Source organism: Pinus tabuliformis, chromosome 1_2, assembly GCF_031772625.1.
Source record: "Pinus tabuliformis cultivar Carrire ecotype Pingquan chromosome 1_2, CPIR1, whole genome shotgun sequence".
NCBI lineage: Eukaryota > Viridiplantae > Streptophyta > Pinopsida > Pinales > Pinaceae > Pinus > Pinus tabuliformis.
In genome coordinates, this window is record NC_142298.1 from 362818236 (window position 1) to 362846147 (window position 27912).

Consider the following 27912-nt stretch of genomic DNA (forward strand, 5'->3'; position numbering starts at 1 on the left):
TCAACCCGAAGGGCATGACCGGGAACTTGAAACGCCCATTATGACATCTGAAAGCTGTCTTCGAGAAGTCCTGCTCTCTCGCTTGAATCTGATGATTACTTCACTACAAATCTATCTTAGAGAAGTACTTGGCTCCTCTAAGCTCGTCCATCAACTCGTCAATACGCGAAATGGGATACCTGTTCTTCAGCGTCTTCTTGTTGAGGTCCATGTAGTCAATAGTAAATACACATGCGGAGAGTCCCGTCCTTCTTCTTCACCAACACGACAAAAGAAGCAAATGGACTAGAACTCGGTCTGATGTGACCCAACGCCAATAACTCCCTGATGGCCCTCTCAATCTCGTCCTTATAGGCCTTGGGATGCCTATAGGGTGTAGTAATGACTGCTTGCACACTAGGCTCTAGCTCTATAGTGTGCTCAAACCCCCTGTCAGGTGGTTGTCCTGGTGGTATATCTCCAAAGACTACCGGATATCTATCCAGTACTGCCTGTATGTCTGGATATGGCGGCATGGTCTTCCCCCAACATCTGAAATCCTCAGCTCTGTTGCCCATGCTATGTCTCCATGCCTCATGTTAGCCTCCATCCTGTGGGCCGAAACTGTCTGAGGGGGGTATGAATGCGCCCCGAAGAACCACCGGCTTGCCATCCGGTCCAGTAAACTTGATCACAAGCTGTTTCCAATCGGTAGTAACCCGACCAAGGGAGTACAACCATTAGACACCCAACTCCACATTAGTGTCTAGTACATCCACTACGAAAAAATGATCTGTCATCAAATAGTTCCCCATAGTCACTGTCAGAGTGAGAACATATCGAGTGCACTGCATAGTACTGTCTCCTGGTATTAGGATTGAAAACCCCTCAAACTCTGCAGTGGTGATGCCCCTCCTCTGGACCATTTGAGCATCAATAAAATTGTGGGTGGCCCCATTGTCTACTAAAACTGAGACACACTGCCCTTGCACCATACCTTTGATCCTCATGGTAAAAAATTTGGGAATCCCACACAAAGAAGCTAGGACTCCCTCGACTGGTGCAAAAAATGCTCCTCCCTGTGGTGGTGGTGGTGGTGGTCCTCTCCCTGCTGGATCCTCGCTGTCTCCTCCACCAAACTCCAACTCCCCATCATTCTCTTGATCACTGTCTGAGAAGACCTCGATGTAATGGGCCTTGCCCGCTATGCACCAATGGCCTGGTGCCCAAGGCTCTCGACATGTAAAACACAACTTCCTCCTCCTGAGGTCTCTCCTGGTCTCGTCATCCAACTGACCCCACCCTTGGGCTTCTCTCTGCACTTTGGGCGCTCTAGTATCACTTCCCTTTTGAGGGTAGGGAGTGCGTGAAGGAAATGGAGCTTGGGTCTTGGGAATAGCCCCCTGCAAATCCCAAGTGCAAGATACCGCCTCTAGAAGAGTAGATGGTTTACATGACTTCACCAGTCCCTGCAATGGCTCTGTCAATCCCTCCACAAATGTGTATACTTTCCTTGCATTTGACAAATCATGTACCATGATTGAGACCCTTAGAAACTCCGAGATATAATGCTCTGGATACCCTGTCTATCTGCGCTGGGTCAACTCCTTGAAGTGAGCCTCTGATCCTTCCGATCAAAACACTCCACTACTCTTTGCGTGAAGTCCTCATAGGAGGTCACGCTGGCATGCCCCAGAGTGGACAAACCATGAAACGACCAATCATGTGCCTCCCCCTCCTCCTTCACCTGCTAGTAAAGAAGAATGGAACCTTGCGCATGTGCATTGACTATCGGGCCCTCAACAGGAAGACACTGAAGAACTGGTACCCCATTTGCTGCATTGATGAGTTGATGGATGAGCTTATAGGGGCCAAGTACTTCTTTAAGATACATCTACGTTCGGGGTACCATCAGATCAAAGTGAGAGATCGGGACATCCCCAAGACAACTTTTCGATGCCATTATGGGCACTTCGAGTTCCTGGTCATGCCATTTGGGTTGACCAATGCCCCGATTACCTTGCAATCGTGTATGAACCATGTGTTCTAGAGGCAGTTGAGGAGGTTTGTATTGGTTTTCTTCGACGACATATTGATATATAGCAGGACTTGGCAGGAGCATCTCCAGCACTTGGAGGAGATGCTGTGTATTTTGGAGGAACAACAGTTCTATGCCAAGCTGTCCAAGTGTGAGTTTGGCTTGAGCAAGATGTTCTACTTGGGGCATATCATTGGCACAAATGGGGTGAAGGTCCATGAGGAGAAGATACGAGCTATCCGTGATTAGCTAGTACGCAGAGATGTGATAGTGTTGAGGGGCAGTTCGTCAAGGGATTTTTGCAATTGGAAGCTCCCTTCACGGATTTGACAAAGAGAGGGGTTTTCGCATGGATAGATGGGGCATAGACAACTTTTGACCGCCTCAAGGAGGTGATGAGTAGTTGTCCAGTTTTGGCACTTCCAGACTTCTCCCAACCCTTCACCGTGGAGTGTGATGCATCCGGAGAGGGAGTTGGAGCAGTACTATCTCAGGATGGGCACCCCATTGCTTTCGAGAGTCGGAAGCTCTTACCCCATGAGAGGTCATATTCTATATATGACAAGGAGATGCTGGCCATTATGCATGCCTTGGCCAAGTTCTGACAGTATTTGGTGGGTAACAAGTTCTGGGTGAAGACTGATCACAATAGTCTTCGTCACTTCATGGGGCAGCAGGGCCTCAACGACAAACAACAAAGATGGGTCAGCAAGGTGCAGGCCTATGATTTTGACATAGAGTATGTGCGGGGAAAACACAATGTGGTGGCTGATGCCCTATCCCGGAGACCCGTAGGCCTATCAGTCATGAGCATCTGCCATGATTGGAAGGCTCGATTATTGGTGGAGTATTCTAAGGACAGGAGGGCATGCGAGATTTTGGAGGGTACCCACGCAGATGAGCTATTGGGTGATGGACGAGGTCATCTACTACAAGGGGCGCATATTTCTGGTTCCCAACTCGCAGTTGAGGGAGAGAGTGCTCCAGGTAGCACATGACTCACCATTGTCAGGGCACCAGGGGTTTAGGAAAACATACATGGCAGTCAGGGAGCGCTTCACATGGAAGGGCCTCAAGGGGGACGTGCTGAGGCACGTACAGGAGTGTGAGGCATGTCAGAGGAACAAAGGGGAGTTGATTCATCTTGCAGGATTATTACAACCGCTCCCCATCCCCGAGGGGAAATGGGAGAGTATCTCCATGGACTTCATCACAGGGCTCCCCACAGTACAGGGCAAGGATTGCATTTATGTAGTGGTTGACCGGTTGACCAAGTATGCCCACTTTTTCGCCATCCCTACCAGATATTCGGCTTCACAGGTTGTAGAGTTGTTCTTTAGGGAGATCTTCCAGTTACACAAGCTTCCTAAGAACATAGTGAGTGACAGGGATAGCAGGTTCATGGGAGGCTTCTGGCAGGAGCTCTTCAGGTTGGTTGGTACCGAGCTCACCCCTAGCACGAGTTACCACCCCCAGATAGATGGCTAGACCGAGCGAGTTAATCAGTGGCTGGAGGGGTACCTGAGGAACTACGTGACTGGGTAGCAGAGGGCTTGGATTCGGTGGCTGCATTTGGGCGAGTGTTGCTACAACACCACCCATCACATGTCCATCAATATGACTCCTTTCCATGCCTTATATGGTTATGATGCATTATTTTTTGCTGACGTTGTTTTTGGAGATAGCCGGGCCCCAAAGGCCAAATATTGGATCCAAGAGAGCCAAGATATCCTCAAGGCTCTCAAGGATAACTTAGTGACAACACAGAACCAATTGAAGATGCATGCAGATCGACATCGAACCGAGATACATTTCAAGGAGGGGGATTTGGTGTACCTCTGGTTACAGCCGTACAAATAGTCCACATTGAAGCGAAAGGGGGTTGAGAAGCTACAACCCCATTTTTATCGGCCATACAGGGTAGTCAGGCGAGTTGGGGAGGTGGCCTACGAGCTGGAGCTTCCTCCAGGGAGCAGGATTCATAACACATTCCATGTCTGATGCCTTAAAAAGGTGTTGGGACAGACAACATGTGATAGTAGCAGTGGAGTTACCCTCACTGGATGATGAGGGCCATCTGGTTTTGGAGCCTGAGGCCATTTTGGAGAGACGGGAGAGGAAACTGAGGAGCAGGATCATCGGGGAGTTCTTGGTGTGCTGGAAGAACCTACCAGATGAGGATGCCACTTGGGAGGGTGAGCACATTCTGGAGCACCTAGCTTTGAAATTGCTTGAGGGAAAGCAACATTTGGGAGGGGAGGACTATCATGTCTCTTCCTAAAAGAATTTATAACATGTTTTGTCTCCACAATTTTGTACAAATTTTGTTAAGGAAATTGACCCATGCAATTTCGACCTAGGAAATTAAGAGAAATGGAGGCCAGATTAATTTTATAGTGGAAGGTGGGGGCCACCCACGTGGGAAAATGCATTGGGCAATTCGAATTGCCTTGGAGAAAAATCGTATGGCTGTTGGAGGGGCCCACGACGAAGTCATAAGGAGGAAGAGCTCCTCACTTGGGGATTCATTCATTCTTGCATATCAAAAATCACTTGACTGTTTGCTCGAGCTGCTTAGCCGAGTCAACTAGCTGCTTAGCCACGAATCTCTCAAGCGGGAGATTCAACCTTACCTTTGGGGGACTACGAGTGCCACCCTAGGAAGGCAGTTTCATAGCACCTTGTGGAGCACCAGGGAGGATTCATAGCCAGCACATTTAGCCACAAACCGATAGTGCGTATTTCTGAGTCAGCAGAGAAGGGAACATGTAGTTGTGGATAGAGCTTCATTGGGCCAGCACTAGCTGAAGGAACCATGGAGAGTTGAAGGACATTAGGAGTCCAGCACTTGAGAGGAATTTTGGAGTAGGTGGGTGCAACAATTGGGCAGCTCGAAACTCAGCCTTGGAGGACTGCGTAGAGGGCCAAACTAGGCATCACATGGGTCCTGAGAGAAAGAGCCACATCATCGGAATCACATTTGGGAAGGAAGGAAATTCATAGGAGGTCTCATCCCTTTGATTTGGGACAGTTTTGGAGAGCTTTCTCAACTTCATTCAAACAGGATGAGTTTGCCAGTTTCAACAAAGGACGAGCTCCTTGGGGGTCGAATTTCAGAAGTCTGAACTAGGCCAAACCCTTGCTGTGTTTTGGTGGGTTTTTGCTGAGGATCCAGGAGCTGAAGTTTTATAACTTTCTGAGCACGAGAAGCAGTGATTCTAGCCTTTTCATTCCACCAGACAACGCAGTTTCTGGGCAGCGCAGATTAGTTTTAGAGCAGTAGTTGGGCAACCCTCAGATCATCATTTGCTCACCTGGGTTTTGTCATGCTTGTTCTTGGAGACAAGCCTAGGTGCACCATTCCATTCATTTTTGTATTTTCCCTTGATGTTTTAATAAAATGGCTTAGCAGTTCTCTATTTCTAGCATTTTCATGGGTGTATGATGTTTATTTCCCATTTCTGATTGCTGGATTGTCTACTTGCTTTGATTATCACTTAATTTCCTTGTTAGCAACATTACACCTCTAAAGGCAAAGTCGAATTGCTGGGGAGAAGTAGAATTTTAGTGCCAGAAGCTGGGCGAAGGTTCCAGAGGCTAGGACAGACATTTTCCCAGACAACAACTGATTTGATAGCTTGAGGAGAAGCTGTTCTGAGCTGAGTACAACAACAATTGTTCTAGGGTGATGCAATGACTACGCAAAGGTAGTTTGGATGACTCAATTTGAGTTGAGGTTAGTGCCTGGATTTGATTGTGGAGTGAGGAATTTCTTGTCACTAGATTTTGTTGCCAGTATTTCTCTATAGGATTGCTAGTTTCGCATCCAGTTGTGCTCAGATTATTTCACTGCTGCATAATAATAAAACCCTTAGACGCTGCACCTGTTTTCCCAAGTTGGGTTTTTTCCGGGAACATTGGTCCAAAAATAATTGTGTTATTTTATGTGTGTGTGCTAGAATTTCTTCCAGTGTTTATTTCTTTCGCAGTTTATTTGTGTAGGTTGCAATGTGATTAATTCAGTATTTGCTGTAGCAAACAGTAAATAAATTGTTAAGATTTAATTTAACAATTAGGAGAATTATTTCCAGTGGCTGCAATAGGATTTGGGTTTGCTGAATTTTCACACTGAACACCCCTAAAACTAGTCTTGCTTCAGGTTCGAAATTAGCCCCTTGTTGCAGGTCAAAGTGACCAATGTTGCTGACCACAGGGGTGGAATTGAAGGAGATGATTTGAGGATGAAAAAGGGCCAAACTAAAGAGTTGTGAGCTCGCTAAGGAAGATTGTTGAGAAACAAGTGAGCAAGGGATTATAGTGACAATTGTATTATGCTAAGAATGGACAGAGGATCAATGATATAAAGAAGGCTAATCTAAAGTAGTTTTGGACAAGTAGAAGAGGTCAAATTTGATTGAGAAATTGAGGTCCAAGTTGGAGCTTGTGCCTCAAGAGGTTGTTGCCTCTTTCCTGTTGGTGTAGGAAATCCAAAGGGAGGTGGTGCTCCTTGTCAGTTGCAGTTGACAAAATCCCAGGGGGTTGTAGCCTCCTTTGAGTTGGAGATCATAAATTTTGGAGATTGTTATCTCCTCAAGTATATGTAATTAATTATGGTTTTATTATTTTTTTCTCATTATTGAGTTTGCATGTATATTTGATGCACTCTTGTTAATGATCTCTTGCATACTAGGTTATTCACTGGTGATAACATAAAAAGTTCTAAAGGTGCTCAATAGTGATTCACCCCCCCCCCCCCTCTTAGTATCGCTGATATTTCTAACAAATACATTTACCTGAGGAGCCATGTTGATTTGGCCAGAGGTAAATGGCCCAAGATACTCACATTGCCTACTCCAAGATGGATTGATCTATAGATGTGCATGTGAGGAGTCACATTGCCTACTCCAAGATGGAGTGATCTATAGACGTGCATGTGAAAATACACTACATCAACATAGCAAGCTCATGAACTTTTCTTGTGGAGGAGAAATTTCAGCTAAGGAGAAATTTGTTGCAGACAAGGAGAATACCTACCTCGCTAAGAGGGAGTGTTGATTTTTCGTGGAGCATCAGGAGGTATTCCCACATGCCTAAGTCGACGTAAGAGAATTATGAAGAATAAAAATAAAAATTTGATTTTTTTCAATGAAAAATTGGCTTAGGATGGTGAAGGGACATTTCCCTTGGGTTATTTCACCCACATTCGACAAGTATATATAGATGATGTGACATTTCATTTTCTCCACCAATGAAGAGCAAGTCTGAGCATGAAGAAGTCTGTTTTGGAGATCATCTTTCTATCTTTCTATCTCTCTCTTGGTCTCACGTGTGAAGGAGTCTTTGACCAAGTTCTTGGATGAGTTTGACCAGCATTCTTGGACAGTCACACATGTGAACAAAAGGATGAATTTGACCGCAACAGTTGAACGAGTTTGATTGTTTGATTGAGTTGATTTTACTATAGTTTGACTGAAATTTGTACTGCGGTTGTTCGCAGTTGACCACAGGAAGGTTGACCAGGGTTTGGGCTTTCTAGGGTAAAATTATTGTGCATGGTTGTTGTTCTATGATCTCTACTATTTTTTCCGCATTTACTATTGAGATTTTCTAAAGTGTAACTATCCAATGATAGTAGTGGAATATATATTGATTGGAAATCATTAGGAAGTAATTATCTGGCAGAAAACTGTATTCTACTATACATCTTGTAGAAAATTCAATAGTACTACCCCTCCTATACCCATTGGGCCATTAGGGGAGGTCCCACCAGATTAGAATTGAAGATTAACCCCCCATTTAAGGTGAGGGAACAAGATCACGATGAAAACCCTTCTTTCTTCCAGGTCACCCAATAAGCCATGCCAAAAGCCCAAATACAAACAAGCATAAGCACCTGATTGCAAAATAAATAGAGTACCTTATGATTGGAGGCCCTCCTTCATTCATGTTCTCTTGTCGAATGGGTGAGAAGTCATATGGATGATGCAGGTGACAGAGATGAAATGACATGTTGTCATCGACTAGTGGTGGATGTTAGGAACTATTGGCTAGCTGGCTAGATGTGAAGTGTAGAAGATTTTTTTTTTCCTTTGGGGTCACCCACTTTTGGTGGGTAACAATGACAAAGGTCAATACTAGTAACGGATGTGTTATTCCTCATATGTCATGAGGATAGCTCTTCTGATTTTCATCACAAGAGACGGTTTGCAACATGATGCCTATAGAGTTCTTGATGGATTGGGGGTTACACCTCAAATTTTTTCTTGGAAAGGATGTTTGAATTGTTGTTTTAATAGGAGGAGACATACATTTCTCTTGGATAGTCATCTATTGGTACTGTTCATATTGCATGCCTTTTCTTGATGGATCAACGTATTTGGTGACGATGATTGCACGGTGCCTCACATGAGTTATCTTGGCATCATGGATGGAGGTCTAGTCATTACATTGGTATTATATGATGAGATATGGCCCTTGTGGAGGAGTTCCTCAGTGATTGCAGCTTGCCTCACATGAGTTATCTTGGCATCATGGATGGGGGTCTAGTCATTACATTGGTATTAAATGATGAGATATGGCTCTTGTGGAGGAATGCCTTGGTGATTTGGGGTTTATTTCTAGTATGGATTCCAGCATGGTTGGCATCACACAATTGGAGAGTGCTTTGCTTATAGACTCTTTTTTCACGAGATTCCAATCTTTTGGAGTTTATTTGGCATGGTTTGGCTCAGCTTGAGGTTCATGACGCAAGCACCCAAGCTTAATTGGGTATTTTTGATATGTGGAGCACTCTATGATGATATTGGCTATCACAATCAGTAATCATAGCCCTCACAACAACTAGTTGACTCGTCTTGACCAAGTTGGAGACTTGTGATATGTGTTTTGTTACTTATGTGTCTTGGTCTGTCACTTGGAGTGGCTTATGATGATGTGTACTATGGTTTCATGTGGAGTGCTCACCTCTTGCTACATGGATCTCATGCATACTTCTTTAACTTGTCGACTTGCCATACTAGGGTGCCCTTCTTGTTTGGTGACTTTTTCCACTTGGATAGGGTCATGATGGGGTTTATTATCATTTTTAGTGTAGTGATGTACAATAGTTGGCTTCATGACACATATTTTGAGGTCGTCCAATAACAATAGATTTTGATGACCCATTCGCCTTGGGTGTTGTAGCCTATGTATTAGGTGTTGGAGTGTGTGCCGTGGCTGTCAAAGGAGGTTGCCAACATGGATGTGGACATTCACCTCATGAGGAGCTACTTTGGGGCTTCATTGCATGTTTTGATGAGTCTACATGTGCCATTGGAGGAGTTTGTTACTTGATTCATCCCTTTGAAGAAGGAAACATTTAGCTTGTGAAGACCTATATTGCACACCTATTTGCACATCATGATAAGGCATCTAGCTTGTGGGAACCTCTACTACACATTTGGACATCTTATTCATCATGCCACACGCGCCACTGTGTGAGGGCCTAACGTGGTATTTACACATCCTTTCATGGTTTGAGGAAGGTGCCTTACCTTTGAGGGAGTCACTTGTGATTCTAAGAAGAATCTTGTTACATCATTGTTGAGGATGTCCCACTAGCTTATTGATGAATGGGTCTCCTTCTTTGGGCCTTGGTTCACAAGTGGGATAGCTCTTTTGAAGGGAACACTGTTAAGTTTAGGTATGTTCTATGCTAGAGCAATTTATTAATTTCTTTTCCATATTAGCAATCACATCAGCATAAAGTAAACTGTAGATAGAACATAAATATAAATCGCAGAAGACAAGCCAAGACAAGAGGACACAGGATGTGGCGCAAGCCAGGGACAAACCCCACAATGTGTGGGGAAACCCTTGATCAATTCTACTTTTATGTTCTTCAAAGTTTAGTAGAGAGAGAGAGAGAGAGAGAATACATTTACAACAGAAGTCAACACTTTGACTTATCTAGATCTGAGCATAGATCATCTCCTATAACGATGAGATCAGTTGAAGACATTCTACTTCAACTGATTCTCCAAGGTGACTCCTTCACCTATCATCGTGCTGCATCTGGTTCTCTTGCTGTATCACTCATACTGCACCATACTGCACTAATCACGCTGCTCATGTCCATGATCTTATCCATCATCATGCTGCCCATACTAATGTACATCATCATCATGCTGTTGTTCTAACAGATGGCATTCTATTACTGCTGTTCATTGTGAAAGGGCTGCTACAAGTATGCCATTCTACCACTGTTTTTTATTTTGCTGCATCTTTACTTCATCATTCCTTTCGCTGAGATCATCATGTTGCACATTCATATTAGAGCCATTGAGATCATATTCCTTATATACTTATTGATCACCAAGTATAAGTCATATCCCTACAGATGATGAATGTCGAGATATATACAGTGATCTTCTATGCTATAATAGTTATGCAGAGAACGTAGTCCTTCTGCTTCAAACCATAACCACTGCTGGCTTGCAGGTTCCATACATGACTGTGTTCTTCATATATGCCCTGCATTCCATATATAAACTGCAGGCTTCATGTATTATCAGCGTTCCATATATAATTCAGCTGTGGGCTTCATGTATTACCCGCGTTCCATATATAAACTAGCTATGGGCTTCATGTATTACCTGCGTTTCATATATAATTCAAACTGCAAGCTTCATGTATTACATGTGTTCCATATATAATTGAAACTGCGGGCTTCATGTAACTACTGCGGCTTCCATTCGTTAATATTGTGCAACGTATATGTTAGTGCTATGACTGTGTATACATACATATTATATTAGTCTCTCTGCGGCTACATAACAGCGTGTATGTAAATGCCATGACTGCGTTAGATGTCAATCTCTGTGTATACATAATTGCGTATGCCACGACTGCATTAGATATCAGTCTTTGTGTATACATAACAACGTATGCATAATATCGTTGAGTTTCCATGACTGCGGCTCTTGGCTGTGGCTTCATACATAACTGCGGCTCCTTCATTATGTTGCATTTCTTAGAGTCTTTATGTCAGCGAGTGAGGTGTTGTGCATATAGATATGCGTATGTTACAGCGTATCCCATTACATCGCATGAATGTCTCCATGTCTGCGTTCCTCATCATGTACAGTGTGTAATCCATCATGGACAGCGTGTGAACTGAGTATAATCTCCAACGTAAGAATGTGTTCTCATACTCTAGGTGATTTCATTATAGGACTGCATTTAGATGTTAGGGCTTCTTGAAGCTAGGGCATCATTCACTTATGAGCTGGGGCATCATCCAATGTATCTTCTTGTGTGTCTCTCCATCACCAAAAACCCAAGACGTGCTGAGGAGGAGATCACATGAAGAGTGTGTTTAAAAGACTTCAAATCCTCTCTTATTTATACTAAAAGCGTAAGGTTGAATAGACATGACGTTTGGGCTTCTTGAGCTTACGTAAGAGCTGGTCGGCTAGATAATAAAATGATAATCTAAATAAATTCATATCTCCATAAATACTTATTGGAATCGGATGATCTTTGGATCAATCCTATGCCTCTCGACGAGAGGGATCCAATAAAAATATCAGCTGCCATAAATAAGCTAACCCACATGGAGTTTGGCCCTAGTTGCCAATTTAACACTCCCTCTTAACTAGGGGGAACTCCATCCGCTGATCCATATGTCCGACTGTACTATCTCTGCATCAGTGCCTTGCACTGCTCTGCCTAGCTCTGCTCAGCTCAGCTCTGCTAAACTATGAAGAAGAAGAAGAAGAATTGAAAGAGAATGTCTCATACCATTCTCCACTGACCCAAAGTCAATCTCAGAGTGCGTACCACTGGTCCCAGACCAGTCTCAACTGACCCAAAGTTAGCGTCATAGTGGGTACCACTCCTACCACTGGTCCCAGACCAGTATTGCAGGCTTAGAGAGGGTATCACTGGTCCTAGACCAGTCTCAACCGACCCGAAGTCAGCGTCATAGTATGTACCACTCTCACTGGTCCCAGACCAGTACTGCACTGACACGAAGTCAGTCTCGGAGTATGTACCACTGATCCCAGATCAGTCTCAGCCGACCCGAAGTCAGTGTCATAGTATGTACAACTCCTACCACTGGTCCCAGACCAGTAGCGCAGGCTCAGAGAGTGTACTACTGGTCCCAGACCAGTCTCAACCGACCTGAAGTCAGCGTCATAGTATGTACCACTCTCACTGGTCCCAGACCAGTACTGCACTGACACGAAGTTAGTCTTGGAGTATGTACCACTGATCCCAGATCAGTCTCAGCCGACCCGAAGTAGTCACAGGATCCTCGAGGTAGTCACAGGATTGCAGTTTATCATTTCACATCCGGAATCCAACTCCCTCTCTCTTCTACAAATGAGAGGGTCAGCACCTGCCAGAAATAGGTGCCGGTATGAGAGGTCTATCATCCTCAACCTTCGGGTAATGGTTTGGATCGGTTTCACTCTTAGTGAATCTCACCTTCATCTGACAGCTATCAATCCTCTCATATTACACCCGGGGTGCTTTGCTTCAAGCCATAGAGGGCTTTCTTTCACTAGCATATGTGAGATTCCTCATCATTAATCTCAAACCCCTCGGGTTGTCCCAAACTTGTGGACCTGCTACATGAGGGGGAATGGTCCCCTTGTAAGATTTTCCTTCGATACATCTCAGACATGTACCTTCATGCTCTTTTTGAATTCAGGCATCTTTGTCACCATCTGACTCACAGACCTCCAGTGTTGTGTCAATGGACATGGTCCCCAGTGGACTTCCTGCAACTTGAAACAACCCTGAACTCAAAAACATCTTCAAAAATTCAATTTTCAAACACATACCTTTTCATTGATGAATGCCACCACAAAACCTTTGACTTCCATTCCCTTTTCGGGATAGGTGGCATCGGCTCAAGGTGTAATCCCACGATTGTTTCCATCTCTATCAAATTAGAGAGTGCACCCTTCTATCCGATGAAGTGCCTTGAAGCACTACAATCAATATGCTAGATTCCCAAAGAATCTGAAGGAGAGGGCCAATACAAGATAACACTTCTCTATCTTATCAGAAGCAATATTTGATTCTTCTTACCCGGGGTACCTTGCTTCCTTGAAGAGTCCGCTGTGTCTTTGATGACCTGCATCTTTGTCATTCAGACACTCCTTCGCATAAGGGCCGAACTCATAACCAAGACATCTACCTTTCCTTCCACCCTTAGATCCGAACTTCCCAATGAAGTGATCTTTAGGTATGCCATCAGAAGTTCTGCTACGCCATTCTGATAACATGCTCTGCTTCGACTGCACCCTAAGTGAATTGGGCAGAACCCATTGATCCTTTTGTCTTGTCCCAACTGTCTTTGGTGAATGCTCTTTCACTCTTGCTTGGGTATTGTCTTCACCTCAGCTCTGATTCCATGTTAAGTTTAGGTATGTTCTATGCTAGAGCAATTTATTAATTTCTTTTCCATATTAGCAATCACATCAGCATAAACTAAATTGCATATAGAACATAAATGTAAATCGCAGAAGACAAGCCAAGACAAGAGGAAACGGGATGTGGCGCAAGCCAGGGACAAACCCCATAATGTGTGGGGAAACCCTTGATCAATTCTACTTTTATGTTCTTCAAAGTTTAGCAGAGAGAGAGAGAGAGAGAGAGAGACAATACATTTACAACAGAAGTCAACACTTTGACCTATCTAGATCTGAGCATAGATCATCTCCTATAACGATGAGATTAGTTGAAGAAATTTTGCTTCAACTGATTCTCCAAGGTGACTCCTTCACCTATCATCGTGCTGCATCTGGTTCTCTTGCTGTACCACTCATACTGCACCATACTGCACTAATCACGTTGCTCATGTCCATGATCTTATCCATCATCATGCTGCCCATACTAATGTACATCATCATCATGCTGCTGTTCTAACAGATGGCATTCTATTACTGCTATTCATTGTGAAAGAGCTGCTACAGGTATGCCATTCTACCACTGTTGTTTATCATGCTGCATCTTTACTTCATCATTCCTTTCACTGAGATCATCATGTTGCACATTCATATTAGAGCCATCGAGATCATATTCCTTATATACTTATTGATCACCAAGTATAAGTCATATCCCTACAGATGACGAATGTCGAGATATATATAATGATCTTCTATGCTATAATAGTTATGCAGAGAACGTAGTCCTTCTGCTTCAAACCCTAACCACTACTGGCTTGCAGGTTCCATACATGACTGTGTTCTTCATATATGACCCGCGTTCCATATATAAACTACAGGCTTCATGTATTATTAGCGTTCCATATATAATTCAGCTACGGGCTTCATGTATTACCTGCGTTCCATATATAAACCAGCTGCGGGCTTCATGTATTTCCTGCGTTTCATATCTAATTCAAACTGCAGGCTTCATGTATTACCTGCGTTCCATATTTAATTGAAACTGCGGGCTTCATGTAACTACTGCGGCTTCCATTCGTTAATATTGTGTAGCGTATATGTTAGTGCTATGACTGTGTATACATACATATTATATTAGTCTCTCTGCGGCTACATAACAGCATGTATGTAAATGCCATGACTGCTTTAGATGTCAATCTCTGTGTATACATAATTGTGTATGCCATGACTGCGTTAGATATCAGTCTTTGCGTATACATAACAATGTATGCATAATATCTTTGAGTTTCCATGACTGCGGCTCTTGGCTGTGGCTTCATACATAACTGCGGCTCCTTCATTATGCTACGTTTCTTAGAGTCTTTATGTCAGCGAGTGAGGTGTTGTGCATATAGATATGCGTATGTTACAGCATATCCCATTACATCGCATGAATGTCTCCATGTCTGCATTCCTCATCATGTACAGTGTGTAATCCATCATGGACAGCATGTGAACTGAGTATAATCTCCAACGTAAGAATGTGTTCTCATACTCTAGGTGATTTCATTACAGGACTGCGTTCAGATGTTAGGGCTTCTTGAATAACGTGTAAGCTAGGGCATCATCCAATGTATCTTCTTGTGTGTCTCTCCATCACCAAAAACCCAAGACGTGGAGAGGAGGAGATCACATGAAGAGTGTGTTTAAAAGACTTCAAATCCTCTCTTATTTATACTAAAAGCGTAAGGTTGAATAGACATGACGTTTGGGCTTCTTGAGCCTACGTAAGAGCTGGTCGGCTAGATAATAAAACGATAATCTAAATAAATTCATATCTCCATAAATACTTATCGGAATCGGATGATCTTTAGATCAATCCTACACCTCTCGACGAGAGGGATCCAATAAAAGTATCAGCTGCCATAAATAAGCTGACCCACATGGAGTTTGGCTCTAGTTGCCAATTTAACAAACACATATAAAGATCATTATTTATCATTCTAGGAGGTTGTTATATTGTCAAATCCTCAACTAAAGGAGGTGCCCTACTCTCTTGCCCTATTCTTGGAGATAATTACTAACTAGCTCCATCATTTCTCTATTGTTTGACTTGTCTATTGGAGTTAGTTGCATGAGAACATTATTATATTGTTTTCCTTGTAGGGAATGATTATTGTATTATTTTTCTAGGAGAGAAAAGTGGTTCTCAACGACATTCTTATACTTTTAATAAGAAGTTTGTTGAGAAGATTTGTAATGTAATCTCCTATTGTTATTCCTTGGATAACTAATGGATCTAGGAAAATAATTAATTGTTTATTTTCAAAGGAGTTGAGCTCAAACCTATATAAGGGTTTTCTCTCTCCATTTGTAAGTGTGGGTTGGGAGCACTCAAAAGGCTTTTGGAATAAAATAGCCGTGTTGCTATTCAAGCTTATTGAATGGTTACACATCTTTGTTGAATGTGTGGCAAATGTTCTTGGTGCCTATTGGCGACTAACTCATAGATTATTGGATTGTCAAAGTCGACTCAAGGAGCCGTAGAGGAGCAATTTTTCTACATTGGAAGAGGTTATATGATAGTCCCGATTATTAACTTCTTTGTTCTCTTTGTTTTAAATAAAAAATTATATGCATAGAATGTCTTGAGAGTTGTTGCATTTGCTTATGTCTTTAGCAAATCCACTCTTGTATTGTCTTGGCAAAGAGGATCACCCATAAAGACACTTTACTTCCTTAGATCCATGAACTTTGTTCACTTAATTAGGGCTTTTGTGGCATGTCTTTGGCTGCAACCAACCCCTAATGGTTCAAAATAACTGATCTCTAAAGATGTATGCTTGACCCTATAGCAAAGTAAAGGAAAAGCACTATTCCCTTTCAACCGCCACAAAAATTGCAAAAACGTTCAAATTTAAATTGTTATCTAAGCTCCTTTGCTCCCCCTCTTTGTCTTCAACATCTTGAGCTTAGCTATCTATAGGGACCCCCCCTTGACTAGAGAATATCTAGCCTAAAGAGAGAAAGACAAGGCTATTAAAGTGATGGTGGGTAGCTTCTATAAATCATCGTCGGGGTCTCACAACTTGTGATTTGGGATTTTTACACAAAGTGAGAACCTAGGAGGTAATAGGATGGATATGCAATCCAAGAGAACCTTAAGGTTGAAAAATTGTAAATTAGATCCTTGAGCACGATCTTTTGTACTTTGGACTATATACTTTTTTTGTCGTTCTACCATTTTGGACTATGTAGTCATTCACTTTCGTTAATAAATTATATGGTATTTATTGCGCCAAGAGGCATTTTCTACAACCTATTATGATGGAGATGTGTAATTCCTTTCGTGATCAATATAAACTTTATATATATATATGGAGAGAGAGAGAGATTCTTATTGCACTGAAAGACAACAACTCAACATGACGAAGATGTGTAATTCCTTTCATGCTTAGCACAGAGTTGACACATGACATTAAAAAAATATTAATAACAAAAAATGTATTTCAATGCCCACCTTAACTAAAATATATCAATATCGGCTATATATATTTGTGTGTGTGTATTCTTATTGTGTTGAAGGATACACTCTATAGTTTAGTATGAGGGAGATGTATACATCCTTTTGTGCTCAACATGGAGTTGACACAATTGATGTGTCAACTCCATGTTGAGCATGGAAGGAATTGCACATCTCCCTCAAACTAAGCAACACACCATCAAAAAATATTAACCATAGGATTATTTTTAACTTCAATTGCTTTATATATATATATATATATATATATATATATATATATATAGCGAGAGAGAGAGAGAGAGAGAGAGAGAGAGAGAGAGAGAGAGATTTTAGCTTTAATTGCTTTATATATATATATATATATAGAGAGAGAGAGAGAGAGAGAGAGAGAGAGTTATCTTAACTCTAAATCTGTCATATGTTAAGAGATATCAAGTCCTTAAGGTGATTTTTTTTTTTAAATGAAAAGGAGAAAAGGTTTACATTTCAAGAGATTTGATCCCTCTCAACGCGTAATAAATTGAGAGTTAAGTCTCTACTGATCATATACATAATTGTATCATGATATTGATAAATTCCTAAATAGTTTTTATGGTAGTTTTGAAAATTTATTAAATTATTTTGAATAATCTTTTTTTTTTTTTTATTGTCCCTTTTTAGGTCAAAAGGCCATCCCTAGACATTTAGGAATAACTTCTAGCCATTCCTAAAACTTGTCTTCCCATGCCACTCTTCCCCTCATCCCGAAAAGTTGTGCAATATATGTAAATTGAATGACAGATAGATTTACATATGTCCACATAAGAAACCTCAAAACCTCATGAAAATGCTGGTGCTAGTGGTGACTATGTTATCAATGATATGGTCTTTGAATAGTTGTATCAATGGCATTTGGATTTCTTGTGTATGCATGTATGTCATTTCAGTTTTTCCTATAGTTTTAATAGTGTCATTTCCAAAACTTGTACCCGTTTCAAAAACCAAGTTGTTTCCAATTTTTGGGTGACTTCTTATACGAATGCTACAAGACTAATAAACAATTCTACTGCTACAAATATTACCTATACGTGCATATTTGTGTTTTGTGATCATTCAAAGTTGTTGCATGAGTAATGTTGTGCACCATTTTGATCTCTTAACTTTTCAAAAATAAGTTTATTATAGCTAATGTAAAATCTAATACTAACATCTTTTTTTATTTAGATTTTAAGTTAATCATGAGATTAGGAGATATATGAATTCTTGCTCACCACAAACTCTACAAGATTCTTCGTTAATGAGAGCTAATAGGATTTTCATATTTTTTTCACTAGTTTCTTTCTGCCCTACAGGTTCAAGAAATCTAATTGACAGAATAGTTGAATAATGAGTGGTCCTTTGGATACAATATTGTTTTCTTTTCCTTGACAGGTCAATGTGGAAGGAATAAGGGATGGTGTCAGGAAAACATTGGAAGTCGTTGCCCATCTCACATAAGAATGTGTGTAAGAGTGGAGTGAACATTTGTAATTGAAGACAAGCATTTCCATTTATTGTTCATTTATGGAGAAAGCACATTTATTATGACTTGATCCAAAATGATCCAGTCCACCATTTAGACCCTTCGGACCATTAGAGCAGGTTCAGGAATTTCAGACAGATTCAAGTTCTGCACTTCTAGGGCCAATTCCAGGCCTTAAATGACACTTTTTAGGGTTTCAACCAAATATTCGACATTTTTTTGCCATAGATCTCGTTGAGAAGTTAGTAATGGTATATCACATTAAAGAAATGCTATTAATATGCAGAAGTTACGCCCCAAAACATTGGCTCTGATTTTGTCACTTCAATGTCAGTTACTCTTGGCCTTCCACTTGCCTCATTGCCTCCCTTTCTTGTATTTTCCTTTCTGGAGTACATTGTAATAAAAATAGATATCCCCACTCTTTTTATAGGCTTGATGAATGAAAATTGAAACCATCTTTACTCTAAACGACCCTTTTTATCAATAAAGTTTGCATTCTTTTGCATCCATACTCCCACCCTCCAGCTTGTAGGTATGGATGAGATTGTTGGTACTTTGCCAACACCAATCAACAATTAGGTCATGAAGAGCCCCAACCAACAATCAGCTTTGAAGAGTGAAAATGTCACACGTGGGATTTGAACCCGTGTGGTGAGGATAACATCTAAGGACATGGGGATGGGCTTTGATCCACTTATGTGTGTATGGCTCCTGAAAGCATTTTATATAATCTCTTTGGGTGCAACCACGTGTTCAAACTTCAATCACTACCTCAAGGTGGCCCATGGCTCTATAGACAATCCTCACAGGACTTGAACCTTACCCATTGGTAAAAAAACTTCATGCTCTTCACAAATAAATCCAACCCCTTTGAACATGTGTGGTTTAATTTCTGTTAAGTCATTTTTACAATTTATATTAGGTTCATTCCTCTTTTATATGCATTAATTTTCATAATTAGAGTGTCCAGTTTTCCATCTTTATTGGGATCATGAATTCACTTAGTGACTTTCAAAATGTTTGATATGAATTCTGCTTACAAGGTCGAAACGTGTTTATGTTGTATATGTGTTCGCCATTTATATTCTTCCCAACCCAATGAATATGGTTTTCAATATATGAGGTGATTTAATATCTTATTCTATTTTGTTCAAATGTGAAAAAAAGATCTCTTATCAAAGTTTGTTTTCATTCAAAATCAACAATAAACAATATGACAACGATGATAAATTATTAAAATAACTTCCTTTTTAATTATTAAAACAACTTCTGATTATCACCATGTGCAGGTTATTAAACCAAGCTTGCTTAGGAAAGGATTTGAGGTTGTGTATAGGTGAGTGGAATTTTTTTTCTTATTTTGTACAATGTACAATCTCCTTTATATCCATTGTTGATGCAATTTTAAGCACTTAAAAGATAAAATAGTCTATTAACCCCATGGGCTTAACAATCATTTTACATGGAATCCTAATTACAAAGTATCAACAGACATTAGCTTTTATTCAGTTATTAAAAAATATAATTACTGGTTTTACCCTTTTACTAAAAGTAACAAGGTTTCTAGTAGACTCTTGTATCCGTTTACAATGGTTAGAGCAATATTGCATGTTTTCTTTGAATTTATTTTGTAATATCAACAACTTAAACGTACATAAATTAGTTGCATTTAACTAGTAAACGCTAGATATGATCATATGAACAGGTGAGACACTCTTTATCTAAAGTTGAGGGGTCCTAGGTGTAGACTTTTTAGTATATGAATCATAGTATTCAATAGTTGCAATCCTTCCATTGTTGTCTAAGGAAAACTTTCATGTGTTTACAATGTACATACATGATTTGTAATATCCCAAACGGGATATTTTGCTAATTTTGCAGAAATCTAGTTCAACCAAAATTTCTCCATAAAATAACCATTCAATTAACAAAAAATTTCCATGTAAAATAGAAAAAATAGAGTGCATGCAATTTAATAACATGATAAGCAGAAATAATATCAACTTTTATTATAATAGAACTGGAGTTTACATGCCGATACAATAAAATAACTGAGATGGAAAATTGACCTCAAGAATCTGCTCCAATTGTATGTTGGCCTTCCAAAACTGAACTGAAATGTCACTGTTGAGCCCTCCTATGAATTTTAGATGAATTCACCAAGGGGAGATGGGTACTCGCCCAATCTCACTGAATCACCCGAGGGTTTTCGTCCTAGGGTTACCAATAGAGTAGAGAACTGGGTTCTCAACCTCTCATACAAGAAGAAATATCAAATCCAAGATGTCCCTTCATGGCCTCCTCCTCTTTTTTTTTATAAATCTGATGGGCCACTCTAGAAGCTTCTATTTTATTATTCTTTTAATCATGGAGCACTTTTCCCTCTTTTTATTTCAATTAAAATATTCTTTTTAATGTGGGAAAATATTAAATTGGCCACCATACTCTATTTGACCACTCAAAGCCACTTCTCAGCATCCCATCTTGTAGATCTTCTCATTCCAGTTCCAAATGTGAAAATTCCAGAACTGGAATTCCTACTGCAACAACTGATGATATTACTCCTATTTGTTAAATTCCTTTAAACAAATTACTTGTAGTTTCCTACGGAAAATATCGTAATACATACAATGCAACCTTCACTTAATTAAATATTATGCGGAAACAAGAGACTAAGCAAGAAAAAAATACAACACAATTGACACCATTATTTTTGGACAAATGTCCTCGGAAAAACCCAATGCGGGAAAACCGATGCAACAGATTTGAGGGTTTTATTATTATGTAGGAGAAAATTTGAGCACAATTCTTGGATGCTCAACTAGAAATCCGATACAGAGAGGGACTGGACAAAATGAATGGTGAAATGATCTCAGCCTAACACTGTGAGGATCTAAGTCTGATCACGCTAAACTGGAGCTTCGCATACCCTGTGCGTACCCTGTGCGCAGAACTGTGTCACTCCTACGCAGTTCCTGTGTCACGCTGCTGGGTATCACACTGCTCCTTTGGACCCTCTGCTGGTTGGAAAATCCGAATCTCAGCCTCCCGGTCTCACACCTCGGCTCATGGCTATTGAAACTCGATTTCCACAATAGGAATTCAATCTCCCTCTAAGGTCTGCGCAGCCACTGCATCAGCGCTGCGTGGGCCAACGTCTACCTCTCTCTGGACATCGTTCTTCCCTCTCTCTGCCTTGTACTCTCTGACTGAGGAAAACTTCTTCTTCCAGATATTCACTGCACCTCTCTGCAAGAAATCTCCTCGATCAAAATTTCGTCCTGAGACCTTCTCACTTCAGAAATTTGATCTCTTGATCTCTCTGTGTATTTTCCAAATGACCCTCAAGCCTCTTCTTATATCTTTCTGTTGGACAACCAATGGCCTAGATTAACTCCTAATCAAAGGCTCATATCATTTTTGTTTGATTTCCGTATTCTTTTAGAAGTTGCACCCGTAATTAGATTAATACCCACTAATATTTTTAATTTCCTAATTTTAGATTTAGGGTCCCATTAAAAAATATTAATTATTTTAATAAAATCGTTTTTGGGTGGAATTTCCGAAAACGCTTTCTGGGTTCTTTGGAATACATGTGCCCAAGCTTCGCTGCAAAGTTTGAGGCCTAGAGCACATCTGATGCTACCCCAAATCAACACCCCCTCTTAGCGAGGAATGTGCTCTAGCAATATATGCTGCTGCATACTGCTCTGACTCTGAAGCATTGTCTTTTGTGCTGCTGATGTCTGACGTGCTGTCCACCAACTACTGTGTTGCTACTGCAATTGTACTGCTGCTGACACTGTCACTGTCAACATTGCATCCGTACTACAACTCCCTCTCAAGCGCTGCATCTGTGCTACTGCTAGCACTGCCACTGTGAATTGCTGCACTGACCCTCGGCCGAGTCGGAGTTTTAAAACATTGTTATAAACTGATCATGATCTTTAGGGGGTGTCAAATGAGAGAAAGTATAGTCAATGAGGGGTTCTTCCTTGACATCATACTTAGAACTTAGAAGGGGGAAAGGGCTCATGGTCACTCGGGATCATTTGAAAAGGGCTGAGGGAATCACTTGTGGAAGACTTGAAATGATGAATTGTTGACCACTGGAGTGGCACCTGATGATTATATGAAGACTCCATGCCCAAAGATGATCTAGAGGACACTTGCACCATCAAATATCATTAGTCAACACAATTTTTTAACTCTACTTCTATTTTTTCATCATCTTTCTTGTACCCAGATTCCACACCTTGCAGGGAATTGTAATAAGTGATATTAGTAATGATGAGTTTTGAGTATGTAACAGGCCTAGGATGTTGGGAATCGATCAAAAAACGAGTACTCCTTGGAGTGTTTTTATTATCTAGTTAATTATTCATTCTTTTTCGAAGGCAAATAATTGTCTGGGTTTTTTCACTCACTTTTTACCCCAAAGTCGGGGTGACAGTTTGAAGGTTGAGCTCCTAACACATCTTAGTGTCTAGAGTTGATATATATTACCATACTAGATCACAAAAAAAAATCGTGGAATTTGGTTAGGTCTAGGTAGTCATTTTTTAATTTTTTAGATTTTTCGCACTGCGGAAATTGCAATAAAAATTGTACTTGTAATGTAATAAGTGATGTCTAGAGAAGTTGTATGGGGTATGAGTAATGAAATTTGCACCTCTCACCCTCAAATTTCTACTATGACACACTTTGAGGGGTTAAAAATGTGTTTTTAACCATCAAAACCCACTTTTCCTAAGTTTAGTGGGAAATCTGGCAATTAATTAAGCCAGAAATTAAATAAATGGAGAAAAATAAATATCCTCACATGCTAAATGTTGTGGAAATGAGGTGGAAAATTATGGGGGAGTTAAAGTGAAGTCCCAAGGTGATGTGGACTCCTAAAATCAAAGAAAGGACATGTGCTCAAATAAAATCAAATTTCTGGCATTAAATGAGAAAGTTGTTTACTTGAAAATTCGAATTTGTGAAGTTAATGCATATTTGGGAGGATTTGGGAGAATATTTGGTGGATATGTTTGTGGGAAATTGTCCCCACATGGGTTACCACCCATATACACTTGCCATTCCATCATAAAATTCGAATTTGGCACATAAGGGAAGAAGAAAATGATGTCCACTTGCCAGAATTCGATTTTTACCTTTGGCATTGGAGCTCCATTCAACAAATTCGAATTTCTCTTTGGGATTGTCATCTCATGCCACTTGTTTAATCACTTCTACATTGGGATTGGCTCCCATAGTTCTATATAATAGAGCCTTGAGCTCTCATTTGTATAATATTGTTATCAACTATTGTGCTTGCGGAAGCGCTGCTGCCTTGTACACTTCTAGAAATATCAATAAAGACTTTGGGGTTTCATTCATGAGGTGTTCCTCCTTTGGGAGTGTGACGAATTGTTGATCATTGGTACAATTCCTTTTACTCATGCTTTGATCTAATTTGTGTCCATATGCTCTAGTAAATTTGTTAATGTTGAGCTATCTTGCATTGACATTTGATTTAGAAGTATGCTCTAGGTATAGAACGCTCTAGTTGGTTTTAAATAAATCTCTAGAGTTTCTTATCATTGTTTATTGCTAAATCTATATGGAACTAATTCTTGATTGAAGTTTGTAGAGGGAACATTTTGTTGGGATCACAGAATCAAGTGTGAGGGGAAGTCTTTGGAGAGACCAACCCGCTCTTGATACATTCTTAAAGGAGCTCTCATTTGTTCTTTGAGTCTTCATAGTTTTATCTTACAAAGTTGTTTTACAGGGGTTTTGGCACATAGCTTGTACACAAGCCGAGCACTTCTAAATTTAAATCTCTTTTTAAAAAAACATTTTGTATCTTACATATCTTGTGTTAACAATTTTTGTTTACATTTTAGGGTTACTTTGCTTTCTCTTTTGAGAGCATTTCATTTTACCTTGAGAAATATATCTTTAAATTGTTGAGCAAATTCCTTATAAGGCACTGGTTTTATGGTTTTTGTCATATTAATGATTGGCATTGTTATTTCAAGTTGCTCACTTCATATTTGTTCAAAAATCCTTGAAAGTAATCCATTTTCACTATAACACTCTCCTAGAAACTCACATCTTTTAACTTAACTTTTTATTAGGGACCACCCCCCTTAGCTAACCTAAGAGATAGCTCAAACGGAGAGAGTTGGGATTAGTGTGACAACCCCTTCTTTGATTTCCTTGCCACCAACCACACCTTGTTGGGTTGAAGGCTTTTCTCACTAACTTGTAGGTAGGGGTAGGCGGCAGGGTCAACAATGAACAAAAGGATAAGGCAAAGGGGAGGGTGAAGTATTATATTCGACAGGTTTTTCCTCCTCAAAATCATCCTTTTCATGTAAGGGAAAATAATGACCCTTCTTCTCAAGGGTATCGATGAATATGACATCATAAATAATGCCTGAGAGAAAGGGGAGACCATTTTCAACCTCATCTTCCTTGTCAGTGTCATAAATGGGAGCACAATCAAATTGAGGACCAACAATTTCCCATTTCTCCTTTTCAATGTGGAAGTAATCTTCAATGTCATCTTCCAAGGGGCTAATGGGGTCACCTTCTTCAAGGTTCTCAAAAGGAGATTCATCAAGAGTAATATCCTTGAGAAAGGTAAGGTTAGTCTCAACTTCACTTTCCATGGACTCATCCTTCCCAACACGTGTTCTCAAAATCATTATTTTCATCATGTGGACCCAAGGAGGACTCATCTTCCCATTCATCACTTAGATTCTCAAGGTCTTGATGATGCTCGATGAGGCTTTCCTCTTGAATGCTCAATGCGGGGCATACTTGAAAATGCCTAAGAAAGCCATCAATGAACTCCTCAATAGATGAGATGCTCCTAAGTTCGTGATTTTGAAACCATGAGTTATGACCATAGAGAGAACTAAAGAATAACAACATAAGGACATCTTGGTGGATCACTTTCTCCTTTGGAGTATGTGCATTAAATCTTTCCACATGGTCAATTGCGGAGCTTAGGTCACCATCAAACATGGGTACCCCACATACCATGCTTCTTGTGACATGATTGGGGTGCCCAGGGATGCTAGCGATGTCCAAAGCGGGAAAATCATCAAAGAAAGACACCCTACTTCGAGTATACATGTAAATTTTGTAGGAGTCGCCAGGGTGATTTTAAAGATGCCTAGAAAAATGTTTGCTTCACCTTACAAGCATCAACCTTAAAGTTCAATGAAGAACTAGGGCTTCATTCTTCCAATGGAGTCGCCAATAATGATATGTCAATGTGTCATATGGGGAAAAAACACACATTTCGTGTACCCAACAACGATGCCAAAATGTTACCGCTCAAACTAGCAGGGCTCCTTGAAGGGCTACTACTAGGTCAAGGGCAACAATGGAGTGATAACCCACTGTCACCTCGGCTAAAGATCCCTACTCTTTACGAACTTTCACCGATGGGAGGAGACTCGTTATGATAAGGATCACAAAAATGAATGGATCGATGATAGGATGAGGGGTGATCCTAGAAGCCTATTCTCAAGAGAGGCTTAGATGCATGGCTTGCTTGCTTTGAAAGCAAGATGAAAGGCTCTCTAAGAAGGGCTTAAGAGAATTCTAAGAGCTAGGGTTTGAGTATATGACTTGTCAAGGAGACTCTTAGCTCCTAAAATCCTTGTGGAAACTTGGATTCCAAGTGGTCTTTGTGAAATTGGCTTCAATAAGTTGTGGGACCACACGAGACCAAGTGGACCCAGAATCAAGTCAAGGGGATAAAATTTATCAACCAAGGGTGTGTTTAACCTAATTGAGGGGGAGAAAGGGATTAAAGGAGAAATTTTCTTTGAATTTGATGCAATAATCCCAATGAGGTCACTAGCCAAAGGAAACCTAGGGCAAGAAACGGTCCTCGAGCTAGGGCTTGCAATATCTTGAGATCCCACCATCGGATTTGCCTCAAATTTGGAGGGCCTCTAGAGAAAACTCCAACGTAGTTGTGGACCAAAGAGGTCTCCCTAGAAGAAAATTCCCTTTCTACTCAACCTGAATGCCTGGAAGCAAGGATGCTCCAAGACACAAACCCTGTGGTCTCCAACTCCAAATGGGGGTTCGAGATCAATTCCAACTTGTCTTTCTGCGCTACTAATTCCAACAAACCAAACCTGCGACCAATTTCAAAGTTGACCACATCCTCCTAAAGATGAATGATCTTGACACCTGACACGAACAAGAAAGGAGATAATATCACATAAACCATGTGTCCCACAAACTCTATTGGAGTGCTAGGGAATCATCAACCAATATAGAAACAAAACTAGTCATGGAGCGGATCCCTCTATGCACCCAACCACCCACATGCTTGCAAGAATATTGTTCTAGGTAACTATATCAGTCATACCAAAAAACCCCATCCTTGGCATCGTACACGCACTCATGGCACCAAAGGAAGGCCTGCTTGCCACTAATTATGGACCACGACTAGGAAAAAGGATCTACTCAAGCCTCCAAAACTGGGCTTGGCCAAGAATTCCAGTAAGAAAATAATAGACCTAAGAGGCTTGCAGAATGTGCCCAACAATTGTGAGTTTCCCAACAAATAAGAGATCCTTGTGTTGCCAATGTGGAGCTTGTTCTAAAGATGCTGCAAATACCAATCCTGCATAGGTATTTGTGACAAACCAAAGCCAAAAGTCATCCCTAAATACTAAATGCACCAGGGCAGATGTATGACCAAGTTGTAGGCTGTAGGATTTGTGGTATCATAGTCGTGATCCAACACCATTATCTTCACCATGAAAGCATCGTAACTTAACAATTTTCTTTAATCTAGTTATTTTCATGATCACGTCTCTTGATTGCCAAGTGCCATAGAGTTGGATTTAGGATTGACGATTTGTCTGTATTCTCTCTTTTGCATGTTTTGGTGAGATACCATTATATTCTAACCTCGATGTTTTGTAGCTTTCACCCTTAAGTGTTATGTTAAAATTTTGCCTGCAGGGATTACATTTTACCTTTAGGCTAGGTCATTTGGCTTTAAGTTAAGTTCACATTCGTCAAAGATAAAATTTAAGAAAATTTAGATGCTCCAAAAGGTCCGAGAAAATTTGTCATTAAATTCAAATGAAGAGACAAGTTATTTTTTTTATAATTGTTTAAACTAAATAACAATGACTTGGACCACATTTTCTTCCTAGATTTCAACAGTTTCATCGTCCAAAATTTTGGAAACGAATTCTAAAGTCTTATTGAGGTCCATTTTATCAGTTACCTTCAAGAACAATGCATCTTGAGTGGCACTAAATGAGCACATTAATTAATGGTTTATTTCACACATCTGAATAACCATTGCTTGAAATCGTGCAACATATTTGTTTCAACCAATTTGGTTATCAACCTTCCCTTTGACTTCATCAATAAAGTAGTCATCAAAACCTCGTAACCCATAGGCACATACCTCTCCCCAAACTTAATTGTTGTTCTAAGGGTACTCAAATAGTAC

General features: G+C 40.5%; 1 protein-coding gene across 1 annotated transcript in view; it reads left to right on the forward strand.

Annotated features, from left to right (window-relative positions):
• The window catches only part of ISPD (Nucleotide-diphospho-sugar transferases superfamily protein), a 418080-nt gene that overhangs the window by 353518 nt on the left and 36650 nt on the right, over positions 1 to 27912 (forward strand). Inside the window, exon 10 of the mRNA XM_089393569.1 lies at positions 19712 to 19758. Within this exon, the coding sequence (XP_089249695.1) occupies positions 19712 to 19758 (47 nt within the window). The remainder of the gene's footprint in view (positions 1 to 19711; positions 19759 to 27912) is intronic.